At 38.3% G+C, this 13,501-nt stretch overlaps 4 protein-coding genes across 4 annotated transcripts in view; 1 reads left to right on the plus strand and 3 right to left on the minus strand.

The window, feature by feature from the left end:
- Nucleotides 1-13,501, plus strand: part of LOC107513775 (keratin-associated protein 4-3-like) — a 289,405-nt gene that overhangs the window by 163,874 nt on the left and 112,030 nt on the right. The gene's annotated exons all lie outside the window — the stretch shown is intronic.
- LOC107513784 (keratin-associated protein 1-3-like) lies at nt 13-570 on the minus strand. The gene has a single exon (XM_036221993.1). It carries the CDS (start codon nt 542-544, stop codon nt 44-46), a length of 501 nt encoding a protein of 166 aa, XP_036077886.1. The 5' UTR covers nt 545-570; the 3' UTR covers nt 13-43.
- LOC107513751 (keratin-associated protein 9-3-like) lies at nt 6,621-7,058 on the minus strand. The gene has a single exon (XM_036221994.1). The coding sequence runs from the start codon at nt 7,056-7,058 to the stop codon at nt 6,621-6,623; it is 438 nt and encodes a 145-aa protein (XP_036077887.1).
- LOC118603776 (keratin-associated protein 1-3-like) lies at nt 11,857-12,381 on the minus strand. The gene has a single exon (XM_036221992.1). The coding sequence runs from the start codon at nt 12,379-12,381 to the stop codon at nt 11,857-11,859; it is 525 nt and encodes a 174-aa protein (XP_036077885.1).

Genomic DNA, 13,501 nt, shown 5'->3' on the forward strand with positions numbered 1-13,501 from the left:
TTGTGCTTCTCCTTTCATTCTGAAGTAATCAGCAACCTGGCTTTTAGCAGGTGGGCTCACAGCAGGTGGGCTGGCAGCAGGTAGGCTCACAGCAGGTGGGCTCACAGCAGTAGCAGCAGCAGGCTGGGCGGCAGCAGGACTGTCCACAGTAGGATGGGCGGCAGCAGGAGGCCTGGGCATGGTGCAACTGGCAGCAGGTTGGTGGTGTGCAGCTCACCACACAGCAGGGGGGCAGGCAGGTGTCCTCCACGCGGCAGTCAGGGCGGCACCACCTGGTGCGACAGCTCACAGCTCCACAGCCCCCCGCCTGGCCACAGCCGATGCCACAGCCGGACCCACAGCTGGTCCCACAGCAGCTGGTCTGACAGCAAGTTGGCTGGCAGCAGCTGGTCTGGCAGCAGGTAGGCTGGCAGCAGCTGGTCTGGCAGCAGGTTGGCTGGCAGCAGCTGGTCTGGCAGCAGCTTGGCTGGCAGCAGCTGGAGCCACAGGTCCCACCGGTGGAGCAGCTGGGAAATCCACAGAAGCTAGTGGTGCAGCAGGCCATGGTGTCAGGAGTTGGATTGAGAGTTGTGTTAAGAGAAGTTTCTGAGTTTTGGCTGCATCTTCTACAACTGGCCTTTTATATAGTTCCCAGAGCCACCTATTTTCCTGCCCTTTAGCATCTTTCCTTGATAGTATTTACAAAGTTAGATTCTGATTGGCCAATACTTGAGTTGTTTAGAAAATTATAAATAGCATTTTAATAGCCTGCTTTGGTCATTGCTCAATTAAGTATCATTATATTTCTTGTTTGCCCTCTGGAACAAGTGAAGGCTCATCATGGAAGCCAATCATGACAGCACCGCTTTATGTTAGTCACATGACAGATAAGACTTGTGCCAACCACTGCTCTGGCTTGCTTTGTGAAACCCTTGCTTTGATAACCATAAGGCAGAGTTTATCTAAAATGAACATTTTTCTGCCAAGGTGGTCACTCAATTAAGGATCATGATTTCATAGTCAAGTTGTCCAGACGTGGAATAACTAACATCAGTGTCATCAAAACATGAGTTATCACCCGATTCATCAACATCCAGAAGAAGTATGCCTTTCTATGATCAGAGTGTGCAAGCTGTAGAATCTCTGAGCTCTAAAGGGCATTTTTGCCTTCAGTCATCAATGTACGTGTTCCCAACTGAGACCCTCAATGACTTTAGTCTGTAGACTGTTTTCTGACTCTACTAAATTAAAAATATATGCTCGTGATGAGTACACATTTTCACAATTCAAACAGAACAAAGGCACAGATAGCGAAGTTAATATTTTTCCCCCCTTTCCGCTAAATACACACATCCCTTCCAAAACTAGTATTCTAGAGATAATCAATATTAAGTTTGGTGCATATTATTTAATACTTTCCTTCCTGCTTATAAACCAGCATATATACACATATATCTTCTGATCAGTAAAGTTGGGGTCTTCTATACATATTTATTTTAAAAAATTAATTATAGTAAAATACACATAACATAAAAGTCACCATCTTAAGCATTTTTAAGAGTACAGTTCGTATTAAGTAAATTTACATTGTGAATTCTTTTTATCTTGGAAAACAGAAACTCTATATCCATTAAACAACTTTCCCATTCTCTCCTCCCCAAACCCTTAACAACCACTATTCTTCTTTATATCTGGATGATTTTGACCAATCTAAGTTCCTCATGTAAGTGGAATCATACAGTATTTGTCTTTTTGTAACTGGCTTATTTCACTTAGCATAATGTTCTCAAGATTCATCCATGTTGTAGAATGTGTCAGAATTTTCTTCCCTTTTAAGGATGAATAAATTCCATTGTACGTGTCACTACAATTTGTTTATCCATTCATTCATCCATCAACAGACATTTGGATTGCTTCTACCTTTTGGCTATGTGATTAATGTTGCTTTTGGTTTTACAAACTGGCCCCCATACGTGAAGGGCAAGGAGAAACCAAAGAAAGAGGCAGACCACTCCAGATTGGTAGGTGGCAGGCTTGAAAAGCAAGAAAACTTCCTTATGAGACTTGTCTTGGGTGACCACAAGACAAGTAGATAGTTGCACCCACCTGCCAAATCTTAAAAGTTTATATGGAGGCTTTAATTGAGTTCAGTCATCTCTACCATTCAAGTGGTCAATAATGCATTGCTCTCTCAAGGCTTGTTCCTTGAAAACAGCTCCCATTGTAGGAATGGTAAACAAAGAGTACATTCCAAGGACGGGGCAAGAGGTGAGGAGCGTTTGAATGGCTTGGTCCAGCTCTTGGGTCAACCAGTGGTCCTTCCTTTTGATTACCTCCTCCAACAGCTATCATGAATATAGATATACAAATATCTCTTCAAGACTGTGCTTTCAGTTCTTTTGGATAGGTACCTAGAAGTGCAATTGCTGGTTTATATGGTAGTTCCATTTTTAGTTTTTTGAGTAACTGCCATACCGCTTCCCTTGGTGGCTATACTATTTTACATTCCCACCGACAATGCACAAGAATTCCAATTTCTCCACATCCTTGCCAATACTTTTGGAATTTTTGAGTAGCCCTACAAATGAGTGTGAGGTGGTATGTCATTATGGTTTTTATTCAAATTTTCTTAATTATTAGTGATATTGGACATCTTTTCATGTGCTTCTTGACCATTTGTATATCATATTTGGAGAAATGTCCATTCATGTCCTTTGCCCAATTTTTAATTGTTTTGTTGTTGTTTTTGTTGAGTTTAGGAGTTCTTTGTGTATTCTGGATACTAACCCCTAACTGGATATATAATTTGCAAATATTTTCTCTCATTTTATAGATTTCCTTTTCATTTTGTTAATTATGTTCTTCAATGCACAGAAGTTTTAAATTTTGATGTAGTTCAATTTTTTACTTCTGTTACCTATACTTTTGGTGTCATATCCAAGAAATCATTGCTTAATCTAATATCATGAAGCTTTCTCCTCATGTTTTCTTCTAAGAGTTTTAGCTCTTATATTTAGCTCTTTGATCTATTTTGAGTTAATTTTTGTATATGGTTTAAGGTTAGGGTACAGCTTCATTTTTTTTTTCCTATATGGGTATCCAGTTTACCCAGCACCATTTGTTGAAAATACTGTCTTTTCCCCTTGAATTGTCTTGGCACCCTTGTTAAAAAATTGTTTGCTCCTATATGTGAAAGTTTTTTTTTTTTCTAGGCTCTCTATTCTATTTATCTATATGTCTGCCTTTATGTCAGTACTGTACACTTTGGATTATTATAGCTTTGTAGCATAGTTTGTAATCAGGAAGTGTGATGCTTCCAGCTTTATTCTTCCTTCTAAAGATTGCTTTGGATATTTGGGGTCCTTTGAGGCTCCATACAAATTTTAGGATTGTTTTATCCATTTCTGTGATAAATGCCATTAGAATTTAAATAGGGATTGCATTGAATCTTTAGACTGTTTTAGCTAAGTATGGACATTTTAACAATGTTAATTCTTCCAGTCCATGAGCATGGAACACCTTTCCATTTATTTGTATGTTGTTGTTGTTTTTTTTCAATTTATTTTATCAATGCCTTATAGTTTTCAGTGTAGAAATCCTTCACTTCCTTAGTTACATTTATTCCTAAGTATTTTATTCTTTTCGATGCCATTGTAAATGGGATTGTTTTCTTAATTTCTCTTTCTGATAGATTAATAGTGTATAGAAATGCAATTAATTTAGAAATTGATTTTGTATCCTGCAACTTTACTGAATAGATCCATTAGTTCAAGAGTATTTTGGTGGCATCTTTAGGGTTTTCTGTATGTAATATTGTGTCATCTGCAAATAGAGACAATTTCACTTCATTCTCTCTATTTGGTTGCCTTTTATTTCTTGTTCTTGCCTAATTGCTCTAGCTAGGATTTCCAATACTATGGTAAATAGATAAAGTGAAAGTGAGAACCCTTCTGTTCTCAAACTTAGAGGAAAAGTTTTCAGTCTTTCACCATTGAGTATGATGTTAGTGTGGGCTTTTCATATATGGCTTTTATTATGCTGAGGAAATTTCCTTCTATTTATAGTTTGTTAAGTGTTCTTTTTAATAATAAATGAGTGTTAAATTTTATTAGATGTTTTCTATCTATCTATTGAGATAACCATGAGTTTCCCCACCCTTCATTCTGCTATGTGATATATTGCATTGATTGGTTTTCATATCTTGAACCATCCTTACATTCTAGGATAAAATTTTACTTGGTTATAGTGCATAATCCTTTTAATGTGCTTTTGAATTCTTTTTGGTAGTATTTTGTTGAGGAATTTTGCATCAACATTCACAGGGATATTGGTCTGTAGTTGTCTTGTAGTGTCTTTATCTGGCTTTGGTATCAGGGTAATGCTGACTTCATAGGATGAATATGGAAGTTTTCCCTCCTCTTCAGTTTTTTTGGAGGAGTTCAAAGAGGATTCGTGTTAATTTTTCATGAAACATTTGGTAGAATTCATCACTGAAGCCTTCTGATACTGAGATTTTCTATTTTTTTTGGGGGGGGGTTATTACTGATTCAATTTCCTTATTATAGATCTATTCAGATTTTCTATTTCTTCAGGATTCAGTTTTGATTGGAATTTTCTCTTTCATCTAGGTTATTTGTTGGCCTGTCCAATACACATTAGTCATTCTTTTAAAATGTTGTGCTGTATTTGAGAATATGATCGTACCATACTTTATTCAGTCATCCTCTATTGATAAATCCTCAATCATTTTTAGTTTGTGCCTTTAACTTTTTTAAAAAATAGAATTTTGAGCTGAAAGTAACTTTAAACAGGTCCAGAGTTAGGTGGTTAGAGGTGGTCAGTCACATGATGTAAGGGACTGAGCTCTTAACTGAGAATTAAATTAATTAAACTAAATAGACTTCTCAAACTGGTTCTACAATTACGTGACTGTGAACCTCAGAAAAGTCACTTAATCCCTCTGAACATTGGTTTGTTCATCTATAAAATGAGATTATCTCTCAGATACCTGAAGGGCTAAAATTCCTAAAGGCATGATCTGGCCATGTCTGCTTCATCTTGGTATCCTACACAGTGTCTTCTGTACCATTTTGTAGTTAGATGTTTAGTAAATGCTTGTCGAATAAAAGAGGGAATGAATGAATGATTAGCAGTGTATGGTCATGCTAAATAGCCAAATTTGCACTCTACCAAAGCGACTTGTCATTTTAGCTTATATTTTTTTTCTCAGTAGGAGCTGTCAGGTAGTGATACCTGAAAGTGGTCAGTAGTTTGAACCAAAGGGGCAGGAGGACAAAACATGTTTTCAATTCTGTTCTGTTGTTCAAAAGGTGTTTTCTGGATTGGATCTGGTCTCTAGGTACTATGTCGGGGAAACTGATTCTTTGCTTAAATGTTATCCTTCATTCATGCTTTCTAATTACTTAATTTTCACCGCCCCTCGAATGAATAAAGCATTGTAATTATAACCAAAGTAATATTCTTAATTAAAAAGAATATCTTCAGTCTCTCCCCTCGAGTTCTAATCCCAAGGAACCAGGAGTTAATCCTCATCCTTTTCCCCAAACCACCCACATTTATGAAGCATTCCGTGATACTTAATGTTTAAATGTGTATAAATTCATTGTATATGTATTTTATATATAAATGCATATATAATAAACTTGCGTGTATTTCTAAGTAAACATTTTAAACCAAAGTAGATATGTCAATTCCAAAAAAAATAGAGCAATATCTTTATTATCCTCACTTTCAGTTTAGAAACTGGGAAAAAAAGGTTTTGGGGTCAAAATCTCCATTTAGTTGAAAGCACATTTCCTCAAAGAGATAGCCCCAATTTATGATTTGCTTTACTCTGCAAGGTCACATGTAAATGGAAGAGTATGCTATCTTAGCATGTATCACCATTGTTTGAAGATCGCCCGAAAGAGCACACCTCTAAAAGACATAACAAAATAAGTCATATTCTGGCTCTAGTTTCAGAAGTCCTGACTTCTATAGCTTCCTGATTTTGAAGGCACCGTGCGATACCAGGATATGGTCATGTGCCATTTCTGAGCTCATAGAGCTGCCTTTGCTCTATCTTTTTATGGAGATTAACCTCCACTGGATCTGGTCAGCTTTCCTAACATGGTATAAGAAGAGCAGTGTGGAATAGCAAAACCGGATGGAAATCGATTGTATGACTTTCTATGAAATATACACCATGCACATACTCAATGAAGAAATAGATATAATTTATTAGACCTTGGTATATTATTCCCCTTTCATAAGAAGTACAATCTGCAGGACAGTGGAGTATAGGAGGTGAATGTATCTGAGAAGGAGAGACGGTTCTTCCACGGCCTTGGCAAGCACTAAGCCACAGAGAGTAGCATCGAATTCTTGCTGAAGGTCAATCCTAAGGCAAATTGGTTTTTCCGTTTCTTGAATCAAATTTGTATTTTGGCAGCTTCAGTGGGGAGATCAAGGTCTGTGAGAGAGATAGGTCTGTAAGGCCCAAATATTCGGTAACTCCCACAACAAAAGCCAAATAAAAAGTTCAAGAACTTGTTAGTGGGCCAGGGGTGGTTGAAGAGATAATTAGCTCATGGATTGAATTGGAAGTTGAAACTTCAAGTTGAAAATCGGCAACCCGGCTTTTAGCAGGTGGGCTCACAGCAGTAGCAGCAGCAGGCTGGGCGGCAGCAGGACTGTCCACAGTAGGATGGGCGGCAGCAGGAGGCCTGGGCATGGTGCAGCTGGCAGCAGGTTGGTGGTGTGCAGCTCGCCACACAGCAGGGAGGCAGGCAGGTGTCCTCCACGCGGCAGTCAGGGCGGCACCACCTGGTGCGACAGCTCACAGCTCCACAGCCACCTGCCTGGCCACAGCCGATGCCACAGCCCGTCCCACAGCCGGACCCACAGCTGGTTCCACAGCAGCTGGTCTGGCAGCAAGTTGGCTGGCAGCAGCTGCTCTGGCAGCAGGTAGGCTGGCAGCAGCTGGTCTGGCAGCAGCTTGGCTGGCAGCAGCTGGAGCCACAGGTCCCACCAGTGGAGCAGCTGGGAAATCCACAGAAGCTAGTGGTGCAGCAGGCCATGGTGTCAAGATTTGGGTTGCTTTGAGAAATTTTTTAGTTTTGTTGACGACTTCCACACTGGGCCTTTTATAAGCCCTGGTCAGCTATTATTTACATAATTCCCAAAGTCGCTTCCTTGTTTGTGTTTAAATAACTTGTTTCTGAATGATAATTGCCCTGACCCTGAATTATTTGTTCAACCTTCTGAAAGCCTTTAAAAATTGATTTTGCTCATCCTCAATTAGGATTCTTTACCGTGGTCAAGTAGTCATTAGCATTCATTGAGAACATAACCCCTAATTTTCCATATTTGTTAAAATTTGCTCGTTGTCCAAAGAATAATTGGCTGATGCCTCACCTTTAAGGAGTGTCAGTATTACTCAATGCTGACCCTAATAATTGAGCTCTCGGGTCTCACATGGCAGTTTAATTCTCAGCAACGTAGCCCCCGATGTTGACTGCTGCCCCTTCTCATCTTTGCCAGAGAAGCAAAGTGATTCAGCTGGCCAGAAAGGAATGCTTTCATTGAAGTCTGGGGAATATGGATGGCTTGTTACTGATAACATTTTGGGGGCACTTTTATGTCCAAACAGTTCTGTCACTTTGCATCAATTCATTTAATTTTCACAGTAATTCTCCCGGGTAGATATCATTGCTATTCTATCATCCATCTGAGGAAACTAAGCCACAGATTTAAGTCATTCACCCAAGTTCACAATAACAAGTTGTGAATTTAAAATCCGAACCCATGCCATCTGACTCCCGACTAAACTCTTTAAACCAATACAACCAAGTCTCTCTTTTCTGTGTAAGCAAGTCTTCTAAGGAAAATCAAAGCATGGAAGCAAAATGTGAAAATTTGCCCCCTTTCTAACAGACTTTTTGAGAGCAAAGAGAAGAAAGGCAGAGTTTAGGGTGAGTAATAACACTGTTTATTAGAGATTTCTCTGGAAATTTAATTTAATTTTTTTAATTGTATAGTAAACATACATCAAGAAAAATTTCTTTTAGCTCCAAAACAAATTTTATTTACTTTAGATCTTTATCCACACAATTTTTAGAGTAGCAAAATGCAGTTGTAGTCTACCTTTTTAAAAAATTTAATGTTATAATCATAAATACTTCCGTATTTCTAGAATCATGACTTTTAATGGCTTATATTCTATCATATTGATATGCCATAATTTACTCTCCAAATAGTTGATATGAAGTTTTCAAATTATTATATTATAAAGTACAACTACAAATGGGATTATTAAATGAAAGGCAGGAACTTTAATGACCGTACCATTTATATTTACATGAAAATAATTACATTTATTAAAATTAAAAATTTGATTTACTAGAGTCTGTTTTCTATTTAGAATTGTGTGTAGGAGGCAAATTATCCTTTGCATTTTTTACAGATACAATAGTATCACCGTTTGGAAAGCCAGTTGCATATTTCTAATCTTGATAACAAATGTAAGGTAACATTAACATAGCATATTCACGATTTAAGGATTTAAGTTTACTACAAAATCCCCAAACACTGCTTCTTCCCCTATCTTTGGCTTTAGAGTAAAATCTGACATTTTCCCGTAGGCTGCTAAGCTTGAGTCTGAGATTTTCTAGTAAGAATTACCTAGCAAGTGATTTCGGTTCCACGAGGAAAAGCTTCATTAGAAGCTTTCAGGGAGCTCTGAGATCTGGCCGGGCAGAACCCCTGCCAGCTGAGCTAGTCACTGGGTTTGCAGCTGGGGTGGTGGCTGGGCAGATTGAGGAATGTTTTTTCTCTAACCCCGGGTGGTCTGCCCTTACCCAGAACCCTGCAAAACCGCAGAGAGGAAGGAAGTTAGACTGAGGATCGGTCAGACTTCCTCCATGCCCCAGGATTCAAGAAAATCTTAAATGCTAAAAGAGTTTACCTACTTGGCTTGTGACTTTATCTAATCTTTGATTTTAGAATATTCTATAGTAAAAGCTGCATCCAATCTAAAGATGAATGCCACAGCTTGAACAAGAGAACAAATTTGCCTTTCCTCTGCCTTTTTTGTTTTATTCAGGCCCTCAATGGATTAATTGATACCTGGCTGCATTGGCAGGCTGATTCATCTTCTTTATTCAGTCTACAGATCAAATGCTAATCTCTTCTGAAAACAGACACACCCAGAAATAATTTTTACCAGTTATCTGGGTATCCCAGTAGCCCAATGAAGTCGATACATAAATATGTGATACTTAAATGATACTTAAAATTTGGTATTATGATACCTAAAATTTGAAAATTCTATTCCCCTGCCACAGAATGAAGACTAATAAGAACATTCCCTCACCTCCCCTAAATAAAGAAAACCAAGTTCTTTCCCCCTACCACTTAAATTCATTCTTCTTGACTGGTTGTCATAAAAATAGAGTTAGAGGTTATAATTATTTGTGGTCTGCCCCAGTGCAAATTTTCTATCCTGTTTAGATGCTGGAGACTCCTATCCTGGTCTTCTTTGAGAAAAAAAAAAAAAAATACCAGTACCTTTACATGTAAAGCTTTTTATAATTACTATGCCTATTCTTTTTGGTTTTAATTATTTCATTTAAGTTATGGTGCCCAGACTGTTCCAAGACAATAAGAAGAGAAGATGTGTTATTGTTGTTGTTGTTGTTATGCTTGAATTTTTGCCTTATGTTTATGGATATTTATGTGTAGAGTTACTTTTCTTTGAGATGTCAGAGTTCCATTTTTCTAGTTATAAGTTTTGGGTCTTCTTCTAATTCTTTAAATTCCATTTAATGACTTCTCTAAATTGACTGTACTTGCCTTACTTAGATTCCTGAGAGGTAAAACACAGTTGATGTCCTAACCAAATGAACACCCCAAAATTTTTACCCCAAACCAAGTAACAAGATCTTTCTTTTCTCTCCTGAATTCCAACCTGATTCATTTTGGAGTTTCTGAGCCGAAGCCCTTCTGAGTATAAAGGGCAGCCAATCTAAGTCATCTGAACCTAGTAGAAGGCAAGAAAGTGGTAGATGACAGGAATAGAGTGTTGACCACATTTTAGAAGCATTGTATATGAATATGTGGGTTGTACTCTGTCCACTAAGAGGAAGGAGAACTTTGTAGGCTCAATAAACTCTGTATTACTTGGTTGTGTCTACCCAAAGGTGGTGGCTTTTTCTAATTCTGGTAATGTTGTGCTAGTACAGATCCAATCTCTTGATTTAAAAAAAAAAAAAAAACGAGGCGAAATTCACATTATGTAAATTAACCATTTTAAAATGTGCAATCGAGTGGCATTTGGTGCATTCACGATGTTGTGCAACTGTCACGCTTCTCTCTAGTTTCAAAACTTTTTCATCACTCCAGAGGAATACCTAATAACCTTTAAGTACTTACACCCTATTGCCCTCTACCTACAGCTGTTGGCTCACCATTTTGATTTTAAGACCCCAAAGATTTTATCGATTAGAATGGAAGCTCCATCACATGTCTTTTATTTCATCCTTTTTTAATTCTAAAACTCTCTCTGGAGATTAGAATAAGAATGAGGGTAGTGCGATGTTCATTTAAATCCATCCCTGTAGTGGACATTTATTTTCTGCTTTACATGAGAGAATTGTATAGGTATTATAAAAACATCAGTTGAGATTTCCTTTAGTCAATTTTCTAAATATATTTCGATGAACACCAGTGCTGCAGGATATTAGTTGATGGTAAGTGAATAGAGGATTCCCTGGTTAAATCACTTTGGGAGTGATGGTTATAGAGGTTCCTTTTTGCAGGGCATCTTGGTTTCTTTAATATTCTAATGTACTTTTTATCTAAACCTTCAAGATGGTGATAACACATACACTGATATTTGACCATTGAATATTTTTTCTTCTTCGGGCATCTGAAGGGACTGATTGTCAGTGTGTCACCTGTTTAGGAAATGACTGACTACCCTATGCCTGGCAGGGACATTTGAAGTAGTAAAATTCCATTCTTTCACTTCACAGGTTAGAAATAGGTGCCCAGGCAGGTGAAGGGATTGCTCGAGAATTCATGGATTGGTAGTTACAGGTTGGGGTCTAGAATTCAGGATTCCTTTACATATTATGTATTATTGTAAAATACATGTTAACTATCTTTCCAGTTATGCATTTCCCTTTTTATATCCCTGATAGTGAAAGAATTATACACAAAATCATATATAAATGGAACGAATGGATTTGGCAACATCCCCAAGAAGCTAAATGACATAAAATTCCTTTTTGTAACATTGATCTTCCAGAACACTTAGCCCATCAACTGCGTATTCGAGGACCTTGGGAAATAGTTCATAAATATTGATGTATTCTTTTAATCATACATTTTGGCTGCAGAACATCAGACCATTTCATGACAAAACAAAGGAAAACCACCTTTTAAAGACCATTAATGAAAGCATAATAATAAATGAAAATCGTAGTACCATGCTACATTTATTGAGATTTTGAAAAATCTTAGTGCCTCAATATCAATAACAAATTCCAAAAAATTCTAAAACAATGACTTCATCACTGAAGAATGAAAAATTTTATTAAATCGCAAACCCAATAAGATGTTGAAATATTTCAGATGATATATATAAAATGTATTATACAACCTTTTCACTTTGTAGGACTTCTGTTGGTATCCTCGTCTATGAAGTATTTTTGGCCTTCTATTATAAATTAATTTATATCTTAGGGAAAATATGTAGCCATGTAACAAGGGGTCACAAGCTGGGTTATGGGTATTGAAGCTCAAAAGTGTGTTGGGACTCTATATTTGTTAGTTTGGATGTGCCATTTTCTCAGGATTCCATTCAGAAGAAAGTCTTCAACAGGTGGGCTCACAGCAGTAGCAGCAACAGGCTGGGCGGCAGCAGGACTGTCCACAGTAGGACGGGCGGCAGCAGGAGGCCTGGGCATGGTGCAGCTGGCAGCAGGTTGGTGGTGTGCAGCTCGCCACACAGCAGGGAGGCAGGCAGGTGTCCTCCACGCGGCAGTCAGGGCGGCACCACCTGGTGCGACAGCTCACAGCTCCACAGCCACCCACCTGGCCACAGCCGATGCCACAGCCGGTCCCACAGCCCGTCCCACAGCCGGACCCACAGCTGGTTCCACAGCAGCTGGTCTGGCAGCAAGTTGGCTGGCAGCAGCTGGTCTGGCAGCAGGTAGGCTGGCAGCAGCTGGTCTGGCAGCAGGTAGGCTGGCAGCAGCTTGGCTGGCAGCAGCTGGTTTGGCAGCAGCTTGGCTGGCAGCAGCTGGTCTGGCAGCAGCTTGGCTGGCAGCAGCTGGAGCCACAGGTCCCACCAGTGGAGCAGCTGGGAAATCCACAGAAGCTAGTGGTGCAACAGGCCATGGTGTCAGGAGTCGGGTTGAGAGTCGGGTTGCTTGAAGAAGTTTCTGAGTTAGGGCTGCTTGTTCCACTTGGGCCTTTTATAGGCCTTGGCCAGTTCCTGTATTTGTGACAAATGACATTTTTATATTATTACTCTTTAAACAAGCTTTCCCGGGATCCAACGATTGTTCAAATACTGAGTTATTTTAAATATATCTACAAATTGGTTTTTCCTTATTGCTCAACTAATACTCACCAAATGTGTTTGGTAGTGCTTGGTAGAGTTGTTGATGTTTTGTTTTCAAACAATGCTGTAATTTTCACCTGACAAAGTGACTCTCACTCATGAAATGATGTGAATTTGAGGTCATATTCACCAAAACTCAAGTCTCCAGAAAAAACTTCTTAACCGTTGACTGTCCTTTATATAAAGCTATCTTTATATTTTCTTAGATTAATAAGAGTATAGTCTCTATAATCACCCAGATAGAAACTCTGATTAACTCCACATTCATAGAAATTCATAGATCTTTCCAGAAATTGGATTTCTCCAATCTCTATGCTCTCTCCTGATCTTCACACATTCAGCCTTGAGTGAACATTCATCATTCAGGTGGATATGGTGGACTATGGAACAAAACCAGTTTCATTCCAATTAAGTGTGGATATTTTTTGTTAGCACAAATTTAAAATAAGGGCTAAAATTCATATCCAGTAATTAGGAGGAAAAAATCACAAAACATTTAACTATAATTTATATCTCTCTAGGAAACATGATGGATTATTTGGACAGTATTTATTTCTCAAAGGTGGGAGTCATTTCAGTTTACACCATTTTACGCAACTATACCTTGTGTCTTATAAAAGGATATCAGACCAAAGAACACAACAACTAAATTTATAAAGGGGAAACAATAAAAGAAAAAGTAGAAATTAGGAAATACCTTTTCTGGATCACAGTGCTTATAAGGCAGGTTAGGAAATGAATGATCAAATATCATTCAATAAGTATAAATGCAAGAAGATTAACATAAATTTTAGCAAAGTAAAAATTGAAACAATTTCTGGTGGTTGCTAAAAGAATGAATGTGATTTTTCATTGGAAGTTTACATGGGGGGAAATGAAAAAAGTGGCAGTCAA

The sequence above is a fragment of the Rousettus aegyptiacus genome, unplaced genomic scaffold (assembly GCF_014176215.1).
Source record: "Rousettus aegyptiacus isolate mRouAeg1 unplaced genomic scaffold, mRouAeg1.p scaffold_m13_p_6, whole genome shotgun sequence".
In the NCBI taxonomy this organism is placed as follows: Eukaryota; Metazoa; Chordata; class Mammalia; order Chiroptera; family Pteropodidae; genus Rousettus; species Rousettus aegyptiacus.